The 20,459-nt window shown below is 40.4% G+C and overlaps 1 protein-coding gene across 1 annotated transcript; it reads left to right on the top strand.

The window, feature by feature from the left end:
* Positions 1 to 909: 909 nt before the first annotated feature.
* Positions 910 to 19,931, top strand: LOC127613839 (complement C3-like). Its single transcript, XM_052085100.1, has 43 exons — positions 910 to 1,035; positions 2,361 to 2,559; positions 2,643 to 2,805; positions 2,888 to 2,985; positions 3,291 to 3,379; positions 3,674 to 3,756; positions 3,848 to 3,935; positions 4,032 to 4,134; positions 4,702 to 4,822; positions 4,934 to 5,049; positions 5,569 to 5,715; positions 5,882 to 5,981; positions 6,932 to 7,026; positions 7,110 to 7,301; positions 7,443 to 7,598; positions 7,832 to 7,961; positions 8,838 to 8,906; positions 9,037 to 9,231; positions 9,315 to 9,435; positions 9,703 to 9,791; positions 9,876 to 10,015; positions 10,163 to 10,375; positions 11,778 to 11,841; positions 11,929 to 12,018; positions 12,181 to 12,387; positions 12,520 to 12,595; positions 12,719 to 12,878; positions 12,983 to 13,078; positions 14,236 to 14,386; positions 14,674 to 14,759; positions 15,013 to 15,090; positions 15,166 to 15,321; positions 15,418 to 15,480; positions 16,357 to 16,438; positions 16,555 to 16,603; positions 16,715 to 16,805; positions 16,884 to 16,973; positions 17,053 to 17,155; positions 18,108 to 18,197; positions 18,352 to 18,444; positions 18,552 to 18,635; positions 19,012 to 19,156; positions 19,673 to 19,931. Exons 1-43 carry the CDS (start codon positions 959 to 961, stop codon positions 19,812 to 19,814), a joined length of 4,980 nt encoding a protein of 1,659 aa, XP_051941060.1. The 5' UTR covers positions 910 to 958; the 3' UTR covers positions 19,815 to 19,931.
* Positions 19,932 to 20,459: the final 528 nt, after the last annotated feature.

Raw genomic sequence — 20,459 nt, 5'->3', positions numbered from 1 at the left:
GGGCTCCAGCATGCCACGCGACCCTTAGTGAGGATAAAAGCGGATCAGAAAATGGATGGATGGACGAAACCACTGGAAATCTGGAAACATTGCAGATTAGGAGTTTGAATCATGTTCAGTGTTTTGTTACAAATCACTGCAATTTTAAGATCCGCTCATGTGAATTATTTATTTATTTATTAATTGAACATGTAAGTGGGTTAAATATATAATTTATGATTCAGTTGTTTTTGTTACCGTAAAGCAAATAAAGCTTATTCAAAAGTTAAAAGAAATCAATCAAAAGCAAAAGGAAAAAAAAAAATTTTGCACTCTTTAGGAGTGGCAGAATGTATGGTGTTTCTCTTTTTTCCTGTCAAGTTGAAAGATAAGGTTCATTAAATAAATAAAAAGTTGAATTACATCCATGTGAAAAATGACATTAATTATTAATTAATTAATAGGTCTGCAAACATATTACCATGTATTAGATATTGCTTTAGTTAAAAAAAAGCCTGAATTATGACTTCTGAAATAAATCAGTTTTAAGCCATGTTTGAGAAATCAGTTGATTGCTGTGTCCATTTGCCAAGCACAAGTTTGTCATCAGAGAAAATTCCATGTTGCTGAAACTCACAAAATGTTTGTCAGGCATTACACAACTTTAACCTTGTGTGCTTGGCCAGGTTCAAAAGCTATATTGATCCAGCAGGGTCAGAAAATGAACACCAACTTTTGAGACATTTGTGTATTCATTAATCCTTTGCATCAAAACGATAGTCAGTTCATCAAGACATTGATTTTTCAATGGGCCCTTCGTGGGCCTTTGCTAATCTCCGCAATTTGGCAACTGCTGCCGGGAAATGATTTTGCGCAACCTATATGGACCTATTGGGAGGAGACGAGTTGAGAGGGATATAAAAGGGGAGCGTTGTAGCACTAAACTCTACTTTGACAGTAGTTGCGGATTGGGGAGAGAATGGGTACAACTCCTCTCTGGCTGCTGGCCTCACTGGCCTTTGCCTGTTTGTCTTCTGTGGCTGATGGTGTTCCATTGTAAGTAGACTTGGCACTCAACTTCGAACACATTCAATGGGATCTATCTGCTTGTACTATCTATTGTTTAGAAAAACAATTAGTAGCCCGCTAAGTTTTCTTTAATAATGACTGGAACCACTAGGTGTGTCATGTGACTATCCATCCATTCATTTTCCGATCCGCTTTATCCTCACAAGGGTCGCGGGGGTGCTGGAGCCTATCACAGCTGTCTTCGGGCAGTAGGCAGGGGACACCCTGAACCGGATGGTAGCCAATCGCAGGGCACACGGAGACGAACAAGCATCCGCGCTCACACTCACGGACAATTTTGAGTGTTCAAATTAGCCTGCCATGCATGTTTTTGGAATGTGGGAGGAAACCAGAGTACTCGGAGAAAACCTATGCAGGCCTGGGGAGAACATGCAAACTCCACACAGGAAGGCCGGAGCCAGGGTCAAACCCACGACCTCTGCACTGTGAGGTCGACGCGCTAACCACTGGACCACTGGGCCGTCCATCATGTGACTAACAGAAAGGAAAACATGTAAAGCCTTAAGGCACTGTTTTTGGCACTACAATCCCATAGCTGTTCATGTAACTATCTATCTAGCTATCGGGTTGTCGAACTGTCTGTCTGTCTAGCCTTCATGACTATCACGCACTGTATTTGAATAAATAACATTTGAGAATTGTAAACATTGGCTTAGTCCACTTGCATAATGATTAGCAAGACCGCTCGTTTGCAGTTCCACAAGTCAAGGTAATTTGGTCGGATATTTGTTTCATTACATCAAACTGGGTAAAACAAACAAACAGGTGAAATTTGTTCTTATCAAATGCTGGATTTTACTCCTTGCAGTCAACGGTTGACTCATTATTTGCAGATTTTGTGTAGGGGTGGCTGCGAGGGACGTTCTCCTTAGGCGTGACATGGTGGGGTGTTTAGATAGGGTCGTGACATGATCAAAATGATAAGAAAGCGAGGAAAAGGAAGAAGAAGAAACAATGCAAGTGCAAACTGCATTCGCTAATGTTCACTGAAGAATCCTGCTGCAACATGAAAAAGATAAAGCAGATGAGCAAATTCATTAAATCCGTCCTTTAAAACACTTCACCAAGTATGAAAGTACTTTATGATATACTGTATAATATAGCAATATGATGTGTGGAATACTTTGTGGAAATTTTGAATAAAATTCATAAAAGGCACATTTTTGATACAGCTCTGCTGTGGAGTGTCATTATAATGTGCCGGTGTACCTAATGTTATGACCAAGCGCGTACGTCTGTATATCCTTGGCTAATCCTTAGCCTGTAATGATTGTCCCTCTAATGTGCTGCAGGAAAGTGATGTCTTCCCCCAACCTGTTGCGGGTAGGAGCAGCAGAAAACATTTTTGTGGAGTGTCAAGACTGCACTGGGGGTGACATCAAGGTGGACATCAACGTGATGAACCATCCAACCAAAACCAAAAAACTTGGGTTGGGTGCGTCTGTGACCCTTAATAGCGCAAACAACTTCCAAGGATTCGGACAAATCACGGTAAAAGAGAGACACTATCCATATATTTTTGCTGTCTCTGAGCATTTTAATACATCCTTGTCTTTGTGCTTCTCACCCATTAGATACCGACAGGAGACTTTAGTACAGACCCCAACATGAAGCAGTATGTGTACCTGCAAGCTCAATTCCCTGACCGACTGTTGGAGAAAGTGGTTTTGGTCTCCTTTCAGTCTGGATACATCTTCATCCAGACAGACAAGAATCTCTACACCCCCGACAGCACGGGTGCGCCATGCGTGGCGTCATTATCACCAATATGGCTCAAAACAACCGAGCAGCAATTGAAATCCGTCCCACTGTCTTTCAGTGAACTACAGGATTTTTGGAGTTACGCCTAGCATGGAACCTATTGAGAGAGATCATCAAAATCAAGATGAGGCTGCTGCCATAATCATCGAGATGATGGTAGGTTACCATTTTTATCCAAAATGTTCCCAGCAGCTGAAAAGCCTCCCTTCAGAGGTGTAACATATCATCGGAAGGGACAATCACATTTTAAGAAAGCTGATAATGAAATGAGGACGTTGGTTGTTACATGAAATAGAACGGATGGATGATAATGGGTTGGCTGCCCTTTTTGTGGCATCACTGCATTCAGTCAATCAATCTCACACTTCATAAAAGAGCTATTGTCGCCTGGCTCAAATACATGATCAAAAATAAACTTATGAGGTTGATGATAAAGTTTGTTCAATATTCTTTATCCCTAGACCCCCGAAGATGTCGTTTTACCTCTTGAGTCAGTCTTTCTGAAGTCAGGGATCTACACTGGAAACTTCAAACTTGCTGAGATTGTCAGGTGATTTTTTTTTAAATTCTCTTTTTCCACATTCCACATATGTATATTTTCTTCGACTCAAGAATGAAGATTTTTTTTATGGCAAATTGACAATGCAAAGAAATAAAAATAACTGTAAATTACTGACAGCAGGGGTGCCGCTAATTAAGTACTTATATATATAAGTAAGTGTAAACTCTACCCACGGCATTTCTCAAATGTAAATCTGTAATTAAAGTGTATGATAGATTGAATACACAAATGCATGCTTTTCCAGACATTTTGAAAAACTTGAATTTGAATTTCTGTGTGTAGTCCTGGACTGTGGAAAATAGTGGCCAAGTTCCAAAGTCATCCACAGCAGAGCTTCTATGCACAGTTTGAGGTCAAAGAGTACGGTGAGAGCCTACTTGATTGTGATCTGTTTCACAGAAAAGTGTCTTACTTTTGGTCCAATTTGTAACACTCAAATGTTTTCCTAACTTTCAGTGCTCCCGAGTTTTGAAGTTAAATTAACGCCTTTCGTCCCCTTCTTCTATAAGGATAGCGAAGAATTCACTGTTGACATCAAAGCCACGTGAGTGGGAGTCGTTTTGGTGCAAAAAAGTGCCATTCTGTGTTTTACATCCCTTCTTAATCATGAACGCCACTAATTTTCCCCAATGTGATTTAGGTATCTATTTGGTAGAGAGGTAGATGGGACGGCCTTTGTGGTCTTTGGGTTTCTCAAGGATGGTGAAAAGAGGAGCTTTCCGCAATCTCTTCAGAGAGTGCCTGTAAGTATTAAACTCATATTGTATCCTATTTTCCAAATATGGCATCTGCAAGACTGCACACCATGATGTACATAGAGTATTTTAGATCATAGCACAAAGCACATATACTGCATAACAGATTTTTTTTGGTCAATGGGGACAATCATTGATCAATCAATCCATTGCCTTTTTATAATTATTCTCCCCATACATTTTATGACAGAAAATATTAATGAATATGCCATTTCACAGATTTATTTTTTCTTTTTCTTTGTTTTAGCAATTAAACATGAAATGTTTTTTACCAAAGGGCAAATAACAAGCAACGAGAATATGTTCTTCACACCTAAATGACAATAGAGCAGCTACAGCTAACTGGTTAAGCAATACAAACGCATGAACTTAGTGGAGGAAGTTAGTGTAGCAAATTTAAAGTCATGCCGTGGTACTGATGTGCTAACTAAATTGTGTCAACAAATTCTAATTCTTTGACTGAGCTCGACAACTGAAGAACACTAATGTTCATCTATCTCTCTCTTTTTATTTTATTTTATTTTTTAAAATTGTGTCTGTGTTTTGGACTTTTAGATCGAGACAGGCAGTGGAGTTGTCACACTGAAGAGAGCACAGATGACACAAACGGTCCCAAATATTGATGATTTGGTGGGAAGTCACATATTTGTGTCGGTCAGCGTAATGACCTTGAGTGGTAAGAGAATGTTCTGAAAGATTTTTCCTGGAAGAGTTACACCCATTCAGCCTGCAACGGATAACATTTAATTCTAGTTATCTAGTTATGCATTGTTGTGTGTCTTCATAGGTAGTGAAATGGTAGAAGCAGAGTTGAGAGGCATCCAGATTGTCACTTCTCCATACCGCATCGAATTCACGAAGACGCCCAAATATTTTAAACCCGGAATGTCCTTTGATGTTACGGTAAAGTGCACTTATTTGTTTATAATAAAACATCAATAAGACGTCAAATCATTTTGATGGCTGAACGTAAACCAGCCCGGGCGCCTCTCGTGTTGTTTGCACTAACATGAGAGCTCTCTGTTTGCATTGTGTCAAATGTTTGTCCACTTTGACGCTCAAGCAATGTTACGTTTTTTATTTTATAGCTGGCATTTTTTCCGTGTGAACTTGTGGATTTCACCGAGGCTCGAAAATCAACTACATAACAAAACCAAAAATACACTTTAGCGTCACAACTTTTAACAGTGCAGCTATGACAGTGCCAATGGAGTAAAATGTACTATACTGCACTGTAAATACAATTTTAATTACTTACTGACAGATCCAGTACAATAAGATATTGTGAAAATATTTCTCCTTTTCCTTCCAATGGCAAACATATACAACTTGGCTTATAATAACTACATTGAGTGAAAAACTGTTGAATGTTTGCTAACAAAGCAAGTTTTTTGTTTTGTGTGTGTGTGTCTTGGGAGGCAGCTTAAAGTTGTGAATCCTGACGATACTCCAGCACGAGGTCTTCCTGTAGTGGTGAACCCGGGTGAGGTGCAAGGCTTCACCTCAGACAACGGCAGGGCTAAGCTCACTGTCAATACAGTTGCAAGGGACACAAAATTGACAATCAATGTAAGTCTGTTTCCTGTTTTGAAGTGCAAGCGAAAGTAACTACGGACATGGACAAACACAGCATTTTGGTCTTTCTTAGGGGCCTCACAGCATGTGATTTATTCTCATACAGTCTGTCAACTTTAAAAAGACTTACCACCGCCTTCTTGTCTGTTTTTTACGACAGGCATGGACCAATGATCCTAAAATTCTCCGAGCGAGACAAGCAACTGCTACAATGGAAGCCATCCCACATACTACCAAAAGCAAACATTACATTCACATAGGTAAAAGGATGCTATTCTCATCAACCCATGTACAAGTACTCAGAGGCGATTACTCAAAGACTGCAAGGGAAGCTCAGCTTCCCCTAAAATGTCAAAAAATAAGTGATCAAATATACGTGTGTACCTCCAATTGTGTGTACATGTCATTGACTAAATATGTGCTACAACGCGCTCAATTTTTGCTCCGAATCAGCTTCTTATGACTGGTTACGACGCAACTCTCTTCTCATTCAGTCCCGCAGCTTCATAGTGCTTTAAACTGTGTGGACGCTGAGAATCTACAGGGCGGACGCTGGGCGTCTGGAGAGTTCAGAGCCCGTTGTCCCAATGCATTGAAACGAGATGAGTCATTGGATAATTACTGGTTTTGTCCCGCCCATCGGACGCTCAGCGTCTCTGGGAGTCTATGGACAGTGGCGTGTATGGGCTGGCCTGGACGCTCAGCTTTTCTGCATGATGATTGTCTGAGGCTGAATCGCTTTTTGATTGACAGCGAAATGAGCCAATCACCGATCTTCAGGTGTAGGCATCTGTGGGAGCATTTTTTAATTCTCATTCTGTTCTGAGTTGAACTGGAGACCTCTTCTAATCATCTTAGTGACACTCTTTGTTGAAAACAACTAGCGCTAAATTAATCTTTTATTTTTGGTGGGCTTTATTGTAGTTGCTTTTGTTCGCAGACTGACTTATATCACCACAGTTTCTGTCCTAACCGAGCAGCGGAACACTAGTTAAGTCCCTGGAAAAGATGCCTTGTTGTTATGACAGGGTCACATATCATTTTCTTGAAAAGGAACGGAGAGTAGAATTCACGTAGAAATAAACGGACACATTTTATGATGTAGGCCGAAATTGAGCTTCCCTTCCTTGACAGACCAGCATCCGCCACTGCAAGTACTAGTACGCAGAAGCAATTTCAGTACGTCATCTCACAATTTTTACTTTTGCAGGTGTGGACACAGCTGAGCTAGATTTGGGAGATAACCTGAAAATCAACCTCAATCTAAACATGGCACCAACTCGAGATACTGACATCACATACTTGGTGAGAGTTGTTTTATACCCGACCGTGTGTGTGTGTGTTTGTTTGTCATTTTCACAGATGAACATTGAGCTTTGTCTCTTTAGATCATTGGCAGAGGACAACTCGTGAAATATGGGCGTCACAGGACGATTGGCCAAGTTCTGATCTCTCTCATCGTTCCCATCACCAAAGACATGCTCCCATCATTCCGAATCGTAGCTTACTACCGCCCAGATAACAACGAGGTGGTGTCGGACTCTGTGTGGGTGGATGTCAAGGACTCCTGCATGGGCATGGTAAAATGAGAGTTTAACTATCATAAGTGGTTACCCGTGTGGCGATAGTGGTGGTGAAGTTTTCTTCCGAGTAGAAATGATTGATTCGTTGATTTTCGAAAACACTGTTCTGTGTCTCATTCATTTCCCTCGTTTATTTAGCTCAAACTGGAATCAACAAGACCAGCACCATCCTTTGAACCTCGCAAGATTTTTGGACTCAAGGTCACTGGAGACCCAGAGGCCACCGTGGGTCTGGTGGCAGTTGACAAAGGCATTTATGTTCTGAACAAGAAGCATCGTCTGACCCAGAAAAAGGCAACTCCTTTTGACTTCTTTGTTTGGTGCTAATTAGAAGCGGTGCTGCCAGATGAGAAATACTTTCAAACAAGTCAATGAAAATGTGGATCATGCTAAGGAAATCATCATTGAGAAACCCTACAAATAGTGTGCAAAGATGATAATCCTCAGCCTGCAAAAGTGTAATGTTGTGAATGTTGTTTTTGGTACCTTGAAGGCGAAATAAAACTTTACATGTTATTGCTTCACAGGTGTGGGAAACCGTGGAGAAGTACGACACAGGCTGCACACCAGGTGGAGGCAAAGATGGAATGAGTGTGTTCTATGATGCAGGGCTGTTGTTTGAGACCAACACTGCACAAGGAACCCCCTACCGACAAGGTGACAGATTTGCTTGTTTTTCTGTCTCTTACTTTACATGACAGACAAATAGACAAGTCAAATGTTGTCAAAATCCGGTGTAGGTCGTGAACGCCCCAGCGAGACTGTCCTTTATAAAGCGATAGCTGCAAAAGCTCCACTTAAAAAAACAAAAACAAAACAATCGAGTTAAATCTTTCTTCCTCTGTATAGCCCTAAATATGTGCTACGATATTGATTCATGAAACCACAAATTCATGCAACTTAGCGATTCACTTTGATTCATTTTCGATTTACCAGTAGCCACTTAAAGTAGGGCTACAAACACTTTCAAACCTAAATTAGCCAGATAAGTACTTGTATGCCATGCGGCTGGGAACAAAATTGTCACAATATCGCAAATAAATGCCTTTGCGATATTAAACTATTTTTGATGACAGAGATGTCTTTTTCTTTTAAATATTGTCAAATGGAAGAAAAAAGGGCTCTAGCAGAAAGGCCATTATTTTCATCCAGGGAAGGGCAGGTGCTTACACTACTATGAGCCAATCTGTCCATAGAATAGAACAAAGACCTGAAAATGCAAGTTTTTTATCAGCTGTCATTAAAAACAGCAAAATTAAGTCTTGCAAAATCAAGAAATCGGGGGTTTAGGCAGAACCTGGTTAAAAACAAACAAACAAAAACTGGATTTTCGAGTGGGCTTTCCCATGTCAAACCTGTCTCATTGATATTTGTAGTTATTTTGCTTTATTTTATTTTTTGATATATGTTGAATACTGTTGTCCCAATTGATTGTCAGGCTTGTTGCATCACAGGTTGCAGCTGCCCAACAGTTTTTCATTCTGTCATCTCTATCTGGATCATTTTCATGATTAAATTGTGCTACATTTCCAGAGCTGAAATGTCCCTCACCCAGCAGGAGCAAACGAGCTTCAACTCTGTTACAGGTTACCACAACCTTAGGTAACAATTTATCTCCATCACTAGTCATTGTATGCTAAACAATTGAGAAAAAAAATCACTGGCAATATACATCATATCATCAAGTTGGTGACTGTGGCCTGTGCGTCTTTCGCGTTTCCTTTGTTTTCAGCAAGTAAATATGAAGGGCAAGAGAAGGAATGTTGTTTGGATGGCATGAGGATAATTCCACTCTCATACACTTGCGAAACACGCAGCGAGTACATTAGTGATGGAAAGGCATGTGTCAACGCCTTCTTGTATTGCTGCAAGGAGCTGGAAGGCCAGAGAGCCGAGATGAAGCACGACACCCTTCAAATAGCTCGGAGTAAGAAATCCACACATGGGACAATATCCATAGTCTACTGAAATCACTACTTTCTCATGACTCTTTTCAAATCTCTTCTAAAGGTGAGAAGAACGATCACATTTACATGGACAATATTGAAATTGTTACCCGGACGAATTTCCCTGAAAGCTGGCATTGGTCTGATATTAAATTGCCTGCTTGCCCTCGACAAACTCCGAATTGGTAAGGAAACTGGTCTAATAATGTGCGTGACTGTGCGTGTGTGTGTGTGTGTGTGTGTGTGTGTGTGTGTGTGTGTGTGTGTGTGTGTGTGTGTAGTTGTGTACACAAAACACGCACTAGGTAGGGACTGTAGGTACCCCTATTCATTAAAACATATTCAGTTCAAAGCTGTGCAAAAAAAACAAAACAAAACATGTACTTTATACAGCACATAGATATACACACCCTGTGCAAAAGTCTAAACAGTTGGGTTTTTTTTTGTTTCAGTGATACCACGTCACATGTGAATTATCTCCCGATGCAAGACTCCATCACAACATGGCAGTTCATGGGTATTAGTCTCTCCAAAACTCATGGTGAGTATCCCCTCATTTCAAATTCTGGCTAGCTCTGGATTCTTTTTCCCATGTAACCTTTTTTCAATTGTCACTATCTTTTAGGAATCTGTGTCAGTGAACCTTTAGAAGTTATAGTACGGAAGGATTTCTTCATTGACCTCAAGCTTCCCTATTCGGCTGTGCGTGGAGAGCAGATTGAAATCAAGGCAATCCTCCACAACTACAGCCCTGATGAAATCACGGTAAGTCTGTTTGAGTTGACTATGCTGTTTTAGAAGGTGAACCCATATTTAAAACAATACTGTCAACATTCTGTTCTTATCTGCAATGTGTGGACACCATAAAACTAGACCGGCCCTCAGTTCCCTTCTCCATCTTTTATGTTCAAGGTCCGCGTGGATCTGTTCGAGACGGCACATGTGTGCAGTGCAGCCTCCAAGCGCTTAAAGTTCAGACAGGAGTTTGAAATGGGCGCCCAAACTACGTTAGCTGTACCCTATATCATCATTCCCATGGAGAAAGGAAAGTTTGGTATCGAAGTCAAAGCAGCTGTGAGAGGTTCACATCTCGCTGATGGAATACTGAAGGAGCTGAAAGTGGTGGTAAAAGAATATTTAAGAGTGGCTATTGAAATGTTCAATCTCAAGTGTTAATAGTTTTATGTACAGCTTATGCTTGTCAAAAAGAGTGTTCTTATCAGGCACTTTAAAAGCGCAGTACATTCAAAAGAAATATCGAAATTTGACACAACACTGTCCAAGACAACCCGCCAAATACACATTTCACTTCCGACACAATATGAATTCCCCACTTCACATTTGGAAGCATTCATACTTAAGGTACCTCCCCAGAGTGGGTGATACAGGCGTTTTAATATAATTTTCATACTCATCATGTAAAGTCAGGGGGTTGGACTTTCAATGGGAGCATGGGACTGGGCGCACTTGAACTCTCCTTTGAGGCACTCTAAAGCATCCATGCAAGCCCCAAGTGTCAGTCCACAAGCTGGCTGTCAAGTTAAATACCCCCCCACACACACATCTATCTATCTATCTATCTATCTATCTATCTATCTATCTATCTATCTATCTATCTATCTATCTATCTATCTATCTATCTATCTATCTATCTATCTATCTATCTATCTATCTATCTATCTATCTATCTATCCATCTATCCATCTATCCATCCATCCATCCATCCATCCATCCATCCATCCATCCATCCATCTATCCATCCATCCATCCATCCATCCATCCATCCATCCATCCATCCATCCATCCATCCATCCATCCATCCATCCATCCATCCATCCATCCATCCATACTTACTCTTCTGCCTTCAACCCCATTTCGTGGGCAAACTTATTGTCAACAATGAGGCACTCTAAAGTGGCCACGAACGATCCATAGAGAAAATGCACTTGTAGAGTACCGGTATATGTCTTAAGTAGTGGGGGAGGGTTGACTCATGCCAGACTCCTTAGTGAATCACAGTGCTGCCTTAGGCATACCCAAGACAAGGGGTGCATTTTTGGAAAAGTGAAATGGTGAAAATTAGTTGAACACAAAGGGCCCTCTTTAGTAGACTGGCACACATGTGCTCAGGATAAGTATGGGCATAACTGCAATATTCAAGTTGTGTTTGTGAATTTGATAGATGTGCTACAACTCACTGGGCATTCCTGCTGCGCCCCCAGTGTATCTGCAAATTTAGTTACAAAAGTAGACTGGATTTTATATTCGGTAAAGCGTGTCTAAATTGTAGTTTAGGTGGTATGATGCGATTTTGGTGTGTTAGATCGAGGTGCAGGCAGACAGATTCGGCAGTCCGGATGTGTGTTATGAATGTCATCTGATTTAATGCTCATCCTGAGTGCGAGGCGGGCACGGCTGACTAAATCATATAAATCATCTAAAATAGAGCCAAAAATCTCCACAACTGTGTACAACATACAGTAAATCCTAATTGTCTCTTCTTAAATCCCTATTTTTGCTTTTCTAGCCTGAAGGGGTGCTGGTTAAGGCTCCTCAGATCGTAAACCTTGACCCTGCTAAAGAAGGAATAAGTAAGTTTTCACATTCCACGACACTGTGTTGTTATTTTATTTTATTTTTTGGCACTTAATACTCAAACTTTTGTGTATACACTGTAGATGGTAAACAAGAAGTCATTATCAACAGTCAAATTCCCAAGAAAGATGTGGTACCAGGCACTGACTCTGTCACACAAATCTCTGTGATAGGTGAGATATATTTTGGTTGTGTCCAACTATCCACGTTGCTAGAACTAGACAAATCCAGATGCTGACAAAAAGAAAATATGTGCGACAACAATCTTTTTTTCAGGGGGTTAGGTTTTTTTTGTTTTGTTTTTTTTGTAATTCTGTGTATCTATGTTCATGTAGGCAGAGAACAAGTTGGTGCACTGGTGGAGAATGCCATTGCTGGGACATCAATGGGTAGCCTGATTTATCAGCCTAGTGGCTGTGGAGAGCAGAACATGATCCACATGACCCTGCCTGTAATTGCAACGACCTATTTGGACAAAACCAACCAGTGGGAAACTGTTGGCTTTCAGAAACGTAATGAAGCCCTGCAACACATAAAAACTGGTAGGTTCACATTATACTGTTTAAGAAACAGGCATTAATTACAAATGTTTAATATTAAATACTGAGGATTCCACAAACTGTCAATGATGAAAGACAGTGAAATATGTGTTAAAAAGTCTGTTTTGGGCACAGGGTACAGAAATGAGCTTGCTTTCCGGAAGAAAGATGGCTCTTTTTCTGTGTGGGCCCAAAGAGGTAGTAGCAGCTGGTAAGTCACTCAAACAAACAAAAAAAAAAAAAATGTATTTGCCATTCTTAATCTTTCAAGAACAAAGTAAGATTCCATTTTCCAATGACTGGAACTGAAGTTGTGTGCCATCTCGTCTTTCAGGCTGACAGCCTATGTTGCCAAAGTGTTCTCCATGTCCAACCAGCTGGTGGCAGTGCAAAAAGATGTGATCTGTGATGCTGTCAAGTTTCTTATTCTCAAAGCACAGCAACCTGACGGCATGTTTCGAGAAGTAGGCAGGGTGGCTCACGGCGAGATGATTGTAAGGACAATCATTTTTCATTGCAGTTAATTGATCTTTTTGCTCATGATTCTGATGATGTTGTTTAATTTTTGTATCGTGTCTGTGCGTATGCATGTGTTTAGGGTGACGTGCGGGGTGGAGACTCAGACGCCTCCATGACAGCCTTCCATCTCATTGCAATGCAGGAGTCCAGCGCACTTTGCTCTGACACTGTTAATGTGAGTGTTTTACCCCATACTGTATACTGAACTTGCCAACAGCTTTTAATTACTGGCCTGAAAAAGCGATGGATGGAAGAATTCTGCATTAGTATGACTGATCAGGTATTTTTATTTGTTTTTAATGTCTGTTTTAATGTGTTTAATGTATTTAATGTCATTGCTAGTGTTCCTGTCATGTGTGATACATAACTAGTTAAAACTTTACAGTACATTCCTGTGCCAATCTCACTAAAACAAAAGTTACGAATGTGACTTAGTGTTTAGGAATCCCAGATGACCGCCAGAACATTCAGTCACTCGGAAACCTCATGTTTGGCTGAGAAAACTGTTGGAAACAAACCTCTGGTGACACCTGAATTTAGGCGATACCTGTCCGGGTTTATACTCAAACTGAGCATGTGCAGAATAAACATTCAGTGCTTTAACCAGTCAGTCGGGATGACATAGAACCAGTGACGTGAGGTTCATCACTGGTGAGGCGCTATTCCTCGGGTCTCAAATATAAAACTATGAACCCAAAGTACATGATTAGCCTATATTTCAATGTTGACCTTCATTGAAACGTGTGTTTCAACATTTAATTATTTGTCTCTCAGTCCAGAATTGTTCACCATTGTGATGGCAAGAACAACATAAGAATATTTAATATAAGGTCAAGGTTGTTGTTGTTGCATTATTATTGTTGTTGTTTTTCAGGTCTCCCTTTTAAAAAAATAAGTAAAGGCATTTCATCTTCCCTTTATACTTAATATGACAGACCTGATTATAAAATGACTGTAACTAGGTGTCTTGATGTTTCCAACAAACCCATCTGTGTGTTAGTCGGTAAACAATTGGATGAGTTAGGATGAATTTATTGGAGCCAAACACAGTTTACCCCTTGGTAAGGGTATGGGAAAGAACACCGGGGAGTAATGTAACATTGACTCTCTTGTCTACCCTGACCATATGTCCCTATAAATAAAACTGATATTCTCCAATTTTTGAGGAAAGCTTAATCCATCGCATAGGGGCACATCTGTCATCAGGGGAAATTGATAACTAAATCTGCGTTGCCACCATTGACGTTTTGAACAACAGAACAACAGGGGTCCAAGGACTTACCCTTGGTACCATCATGATGCCCCATTTTACCCTCTTCTCCATCTTTCCAGAGTTTGGAAGATAGCGAGGCCAAAGCTCTTGCTTACCTGGAAAAGCGTCTGCCCAGCCTCACCAACCCTTATGCTGTTGCCATAACATCATATGCTTTAGCGAATAAGGATAAACTGAACAAGGACATCCTCTTCAAGTTTGCTTCCCCAGGTGAATTCTAAAACGGTGTTAATTTTACTCCTTGGTATTCTACAATCAAAGCTAAATGATAGTGCTGTGACCGAAGGAAAAAAAGAAAAGAAAAGAAAATACATTCTAATCGAATTTGACACACTGTAGCCATAGTATTGTGATTTCCAGAATAAATATATCTTTTTGGGGATCCGTTACAAAAATGAATGATGTTAATGAAATTGTGTTTTGTTGCGTTGCAGATAATTACTTATTATAAAATGTGAATTAAAGCAACGTTTTACAAATTGCATGTCTCCTTGCAGAGTTTACTCATTGGCCTGTACCAAAGGGCCATATTTATACACTGGAGGCTACAGCCTATGCTCTTCTGGCTTTGGTCAAGGCTCAGGTAAGTGCATTTGATTCATACGGGCTACACAAAAAAAATGGGGTGATTTTTCTAGAAAGAAACTCTGTTCAAGGCTTACCTTGTCGCCGAGGATACATCAAAATCAATGTAAAACATCATCATTAATTTAAGCAAAGGTTTACCACATTGTCCTGTAATATTATTGACTGAGAACCATTTTCAACAGTAGTTGATAGTTGCTACATGTACTGTCCATCCAGTGCAAAATTTTTATTTGAATCTGTTCATAAAGGCCTTTGAGGACGCCAGACCTGTGGTGCGATGGTTCAACAAGCAGAGGAAGGTGGGCGGAGGCTATGGATCGACTCAGGTGAGAGTATATTTTATGGCCAAGTTCGTGTCATCTGGGCTCAGCTCAGAGCTTTTCCTCTTTTTGTCTGGATAGGCGACAATCATTGTATATCAAGCTATATCGGAATATTGGACCAGTGCCAAAGAGCCAGATTACGATCTGAAAGTGGACATTGATGTGCCGGGCAGATCGAGACCTCTCAAATATAACTTCAACAAGCAAAACCACCATGCTACAAGAACAGCTGAAGTGAGAGGGCCCCCACATCTCATTAATCTAGCATTCTTATTGGTGTCCAAATTAAACATCTATAAATAAGCATTTGTGTGCATTTTTAACCAACAGATGCAAAGTATTAACCAAGATGTCAAAGTGACAGCTGAAGGTAGTGGAGAAGCAACACTAACGGTAAGTCAACTAATTCTCCACGCTGTTTTTAACAGCTGCTGTAGAGCAACCTGTAACCTCATAACATGATAAACTGTCCACTGTGGTAACCGCTGTCTCTTGAAAGGGTTAGGGGGAGAGTTTACGTGGGGATTGTGTGTCCTCTGGCTTGGAAATGACACAAAAAGGCTGGTTCAAATTATGCCAGAAGCTCAGCGATATAAAGAATAGTTCTGTCAAGCGATTAAAATAATTGTGAGATTAATTAATTATGATCTGTAATTAATTGATCTAATTATCTATATTTTCATCTCATCTAAAAATTGCTGAAAAAAGACTTTTATTATAAATTCATTACATTATTGAGGCAGATCAAAAGATTGACATCACAAAAAAAATGTATATATATATTGCGCGTCGTCCTGCACGCGGTCTGTCCTTCCGTCTGTCCCTTTTCAAAACGTACCTACTTCACTGCGCCGCTCAGGCAGTGGCTCACTACGATCGCGCGGGCATCTTAGCGAAAAAATGTTGTCTACCCACAAGCATTGCAATGAAATTGTTAGTTATTTAGTAGAGCTGAACATTTCTTTATTTTCGCGATAAGCAATGAAGATGAACAAAAAGTTGAACCAAGCAACAACACTTTTGTGGGCCGAAGGCCCACCTTACCAGCCTTCCGCAGGAACTAGCTGATGAGCCGCCCGGAGGGCGGCGAACCAGCTAGTAGTATTATAAAGTATTTTATTGTTTTTAAACAGACTTGAACAGATGCAGTCCTAGCCATTTACTTTCTGCTGTATTTGAGATTAGTTACAAAATAAAAAGAACCAACATATGTTCATTCCTTGAAAATGATTTCCAATCATACAATTTGCTGTTGTGTCAATCCGACAGTTGGTGTCCTTGTATTATGCCCTGCCATCAGAAAAAGAAAGTGACTGTCAGAATTTTGACCTGTCGGTGCAACTTATTCCAGGTAATATGTAATATTTGGTCATTTTTAAAAATCAGTATGGCAATGTGCTCATCTGCCCGAATGTTTTCATTGTTTGCATAAAAACGTGAATCAGCTCATCTGCTATGTCTTTGTAGAAAAACTTGATGAGGAAGAGAAGATATACAAGCTAAAAATAGAGGTGATGTAAGTACAATCAGGAAAAATAGACTGCAAACTTACTTTTCTCAATATTGCTGACAAAAAATGGAAAACAACTCGTTTCTAATTTTCAATTTTATGCTGGTGTCTGAGCAGTTATAAAAACAAAGAGCATGATGCATCAATGTCAATCTTGGACATCGGCTTGTTGACTGGCTTCCGTGTTGACGAGAATGACCTGAACTTGGTATGAACCGTCACAGACAAACCTTGCATTGTAATTATCGCGTCGAAACAGTTTCTGAGATTGTATGTTTCCGTGCAGCTGGCCAAAGGACACGCCCCCACCATTTCTAAGTATGAGATGAACACAGTCTTATCAGAGAAGGGCTCTCTCATCATCTACTTGGACAAAGTAAGACGGACAACCCTTCCTCTTGCCCCTTTTCCAATCATCTAGAGCTGCTTCACATTTGTTTACACCACCTCCACAGGTCTCTCATAAGCGTCGTGAGGAAATCAGCTTTAGGGTCATCCAGACCCTGAAAGTCGGCATCTTACAACCCGCTGCTGTGTCCGTTTATGAATACTATGATCGTGAGTCACAAAGACATTTCTGCCTCACACAGTGTCATTATCTGCTCCAGAGAAAGATTAGATCTATTTTTTTCCGAATAGATATTTTTATGAAAAATGTGGAGTTGGATAAGCACACAATTTTTGGCGTGTGCGGTATTTTTCTATTGACATCCAGAGATTCAGATGAACTTGAGAATTGGTGAGGTCAAAGATCGCTTATAAGTTATAATCGCTGTTCGAGTTCATCTCGTGTGTTTGATCAGAATGTGGCCAGTGGCCAAGTTTCTCTGCTCCAAATTCAAGAATCAGAATCAGATCAGAATCATCTTTATTGGCCAAGTATGTAGAACACACAAGGAATTTGTCTCCGGTATAACACGCTGCATTAGTATCATCATCTTGACAAGATGAAGAAGATTCAAGGGGAACTAATTGATCGTGTCAAATACGGTTTAGCAGGGCGGCCCAGTGCTCCAGTGGTTAGCGCGTCGACCTCACAGTGCAGAGAGACCAATTCAATTCCCGCTCCGTCCTCCCTGTGTGGAGTTTGCATGTTCTCCACGGGCCTGCGTGGGTTTTTTTCCGGGTACTCCGGTTTCCTCCCACATTCCAAAAACATGCATGGCAGGCCGATTTGAACTCTCAAAATTGTCCCTAGGTGTGAGTGTGAGCGCTGATGGTTATTCGTCTGTGTGTGCCCAGCGATTGGCTGGCAACCGGTTCAGGGTGTCCCCCGCCTACTGCCCAAAGACGGCTGGGATAGGCTCCAGCACCACCCCTGACCCTTGTGAGGATAGAGCGGATTGGAAAATGAATGAATGAAAATCCGGTTTTGCAGTAAAATCAGAAACGAGTCTCAGTCCGTGGCTACATACAAAGCAACTTTCTCAAACCACACTTGACAACTCAACAAGACAGTTATTATTGTCCATTTCTGTGAGCTCAACAAAAACTGCTTGTCTATTTGTAGAGAGGCATTGTGTGAAATTCTACCATCCTGAGAGGAGAGCAGGTCAGCTGCTGAAACTCTGCACAAAGAACGAATGTACCTGTGCTGAAGGTAAGATGGACGACAACTTCCAGTTTCCTCAGACTGTATCATGTGAATTTTCTGAAAAACAAAACAAAAAACACAACAACAAAAAACGCAGCTGCATAACGGAACACTGACACATCACTGTATCCACTTCAATAATCCTTTCCCTCCCATCCAGAGAACTGCAGTCTACAAAAGAAGGGTCAAATCAGTAATGATTTGCGTGCAGAAAAGTCTTGTGAGAGTACCCCAACCAGCAAGATAGACTATGGTAAGAGAACGGACAGTACAGTACTGTATATTGATTTTTATTTGTCATATTAGGTGATTGCGCGAATGAGTAAGCAAGAGGATAATGTGTAACTTGGCTTTCCTCAGTGTACCACATACAATTGGAACAATCTAAAGACGGTCTGTCAACTGACATCTATACAGCACGGGTGAAGCAAGTCATCAAAGAAGGTGGGATTGGATTTTTACTGACCTTGGAAATATTCACATTAGCTGTCTTATGTATGACTGGTGTCACTGTGTATGACAAAAGGCTGACTTTTCAGGAAACAAACGGCATGTTTGTTGCACCACTAATGTTGCATTATTTAAGAGAGCAAGTCAGTTTCAACACTTGAAATTACTGGATCAATTCTAAAAATAACAGACCCAAATGGGAACTGACCAATTGCAGAGATGTGAGAAAAAATATGAAATTGACCAAATTTGGACCTGGGAGGTTTAGCCCTGACACCCAAGATATTTTTCAAAAAATATTGATGCTCTGATACTGATGATACTTTTTCCATCAACATATTTTTTTTCTTCTACCATGTTGCCGTTACAGGAAATAAAGATATGGGTGCCCAAGGGAAACTGCGCACATTCCTCAGTTATCCACACTGCAGGGATGCTTTACAACTGGAAATTGGCAAATCCTATTTAGTCATGGGCTCATCGAAAGATATTCACAGAGATGACGAGGCACAAACGTAAGTCTCCGGATGTGTATAATGTGTGCGAGAGTTGAGTGACCTTTTTTATTTATTTATTTGTTTATTTTTACATCAAGGCTGGTTTTGTTTGTTGTTCGATGTTCACTCATTTATTGGGGGTGACTTTTCAGCCATTATGACCCCCCCATACACACAGTTCCACCCTTCTCAACACTTGTTGCACAAAATAAATATAACTTTTGAAATGCAAAATATAGAATGAAATACCGAGCTGCTGGTTATGGCCGGCAAACTGTCTAATTTCCATGGTCGCGTTTTTTTGTAAAACAAATACCAAAAAAAAAAAAAAATCAACATTTTGTTTGACTGGTCCGACTTAGAAGGGAGAAAAGCAGCAAGAAAATGTGGCTAAATAGCAAGGTACAATAGCAGTACATGATGGTCACAAATGAAAAATCCGCCATCGAGTGAATCCGCAATAACCAAAACCGCGAAGTAGCAAAGGAACACTGCATGTGAAAGATGACCTTATTTTTACCGTCTTCTCTTCAGCTTCCACTATGTTTTTGGAGAAAACACCTGGCTCGAATACTGGCCAACACCTGAGGAGTGTCAAACCCAAGAACACAGACCTACTTGCTTAGGGATGGAGCAACTCATCATGAAATATGAAGGTTTTGCGTGCGAACAATAGTCCCGAGTCAAGCAATTCAATTAAAATATGTTTCCACCATCCTCACCACTCTTCTCTTTTTATGCCATTGAATGTGTCAAACTGCGAATTACAATTAAATTGATGCTCATCTCACTGCCTCTGTTTCACTTTGAATTCATTAATTAGAATTAGAAAAGCAGTTTGATGAGTTGTGAAAGATCCACAAAATCAGAAAATGGTTTTAAAACTGACCCTGTTACTGTATCATGAAAGGGACAAAAATGACTTATTCTTCCCTTCTTAGTCACCCATTGACCCATTGGTGAGAGCATTTTAGACTGGATTTTGAGGTGTGAATTTCTGACGGATATTTTGTTGTGTTGAAGACGGTGCATCTCAATTACCTTCCGTTCCCTGCCTACAGGAAAGCAGACTGATTATCATTTGTGTTTAATTCAAATTAGACATTTGCAAATCTGCTTTTACTTTGTTGTTGTTGTTTCTTTTGTTATTCTTAAACAATACGAAATATATGGCAATAATTAGCGACAAAAAGAGAGATATCCAGATCACTTTACAAGTCACAAATTAACATGTTTTTAGATGCTGCCACCTATTGTAGTTGACTTGTAATTACACATTCTTGAATGGCAAAAAAAAAGAGTTCCCTGGGTCACACGTCGC

This window comes from Hippocampus zosterae, chromosome 13 (assembly GCF_025434085.1).
Source record: "Hippocampus zosterae strain Florida chromosome 13, ASM2543408v3, whole genome shotgun sequence".
Classification (NCBI taxonomy): Eukaryota; Metazoa; Chordata; class Actinopteri; order Syngnathiformes; family Syngnathidae; genus Hippocampus; species Hippocampus zosterae.
The sequence above is the reverse complement of the archived record's forward strand: the minus strand, read 5'-3'. Positions and strand labels throughout refer to the sequence as shown.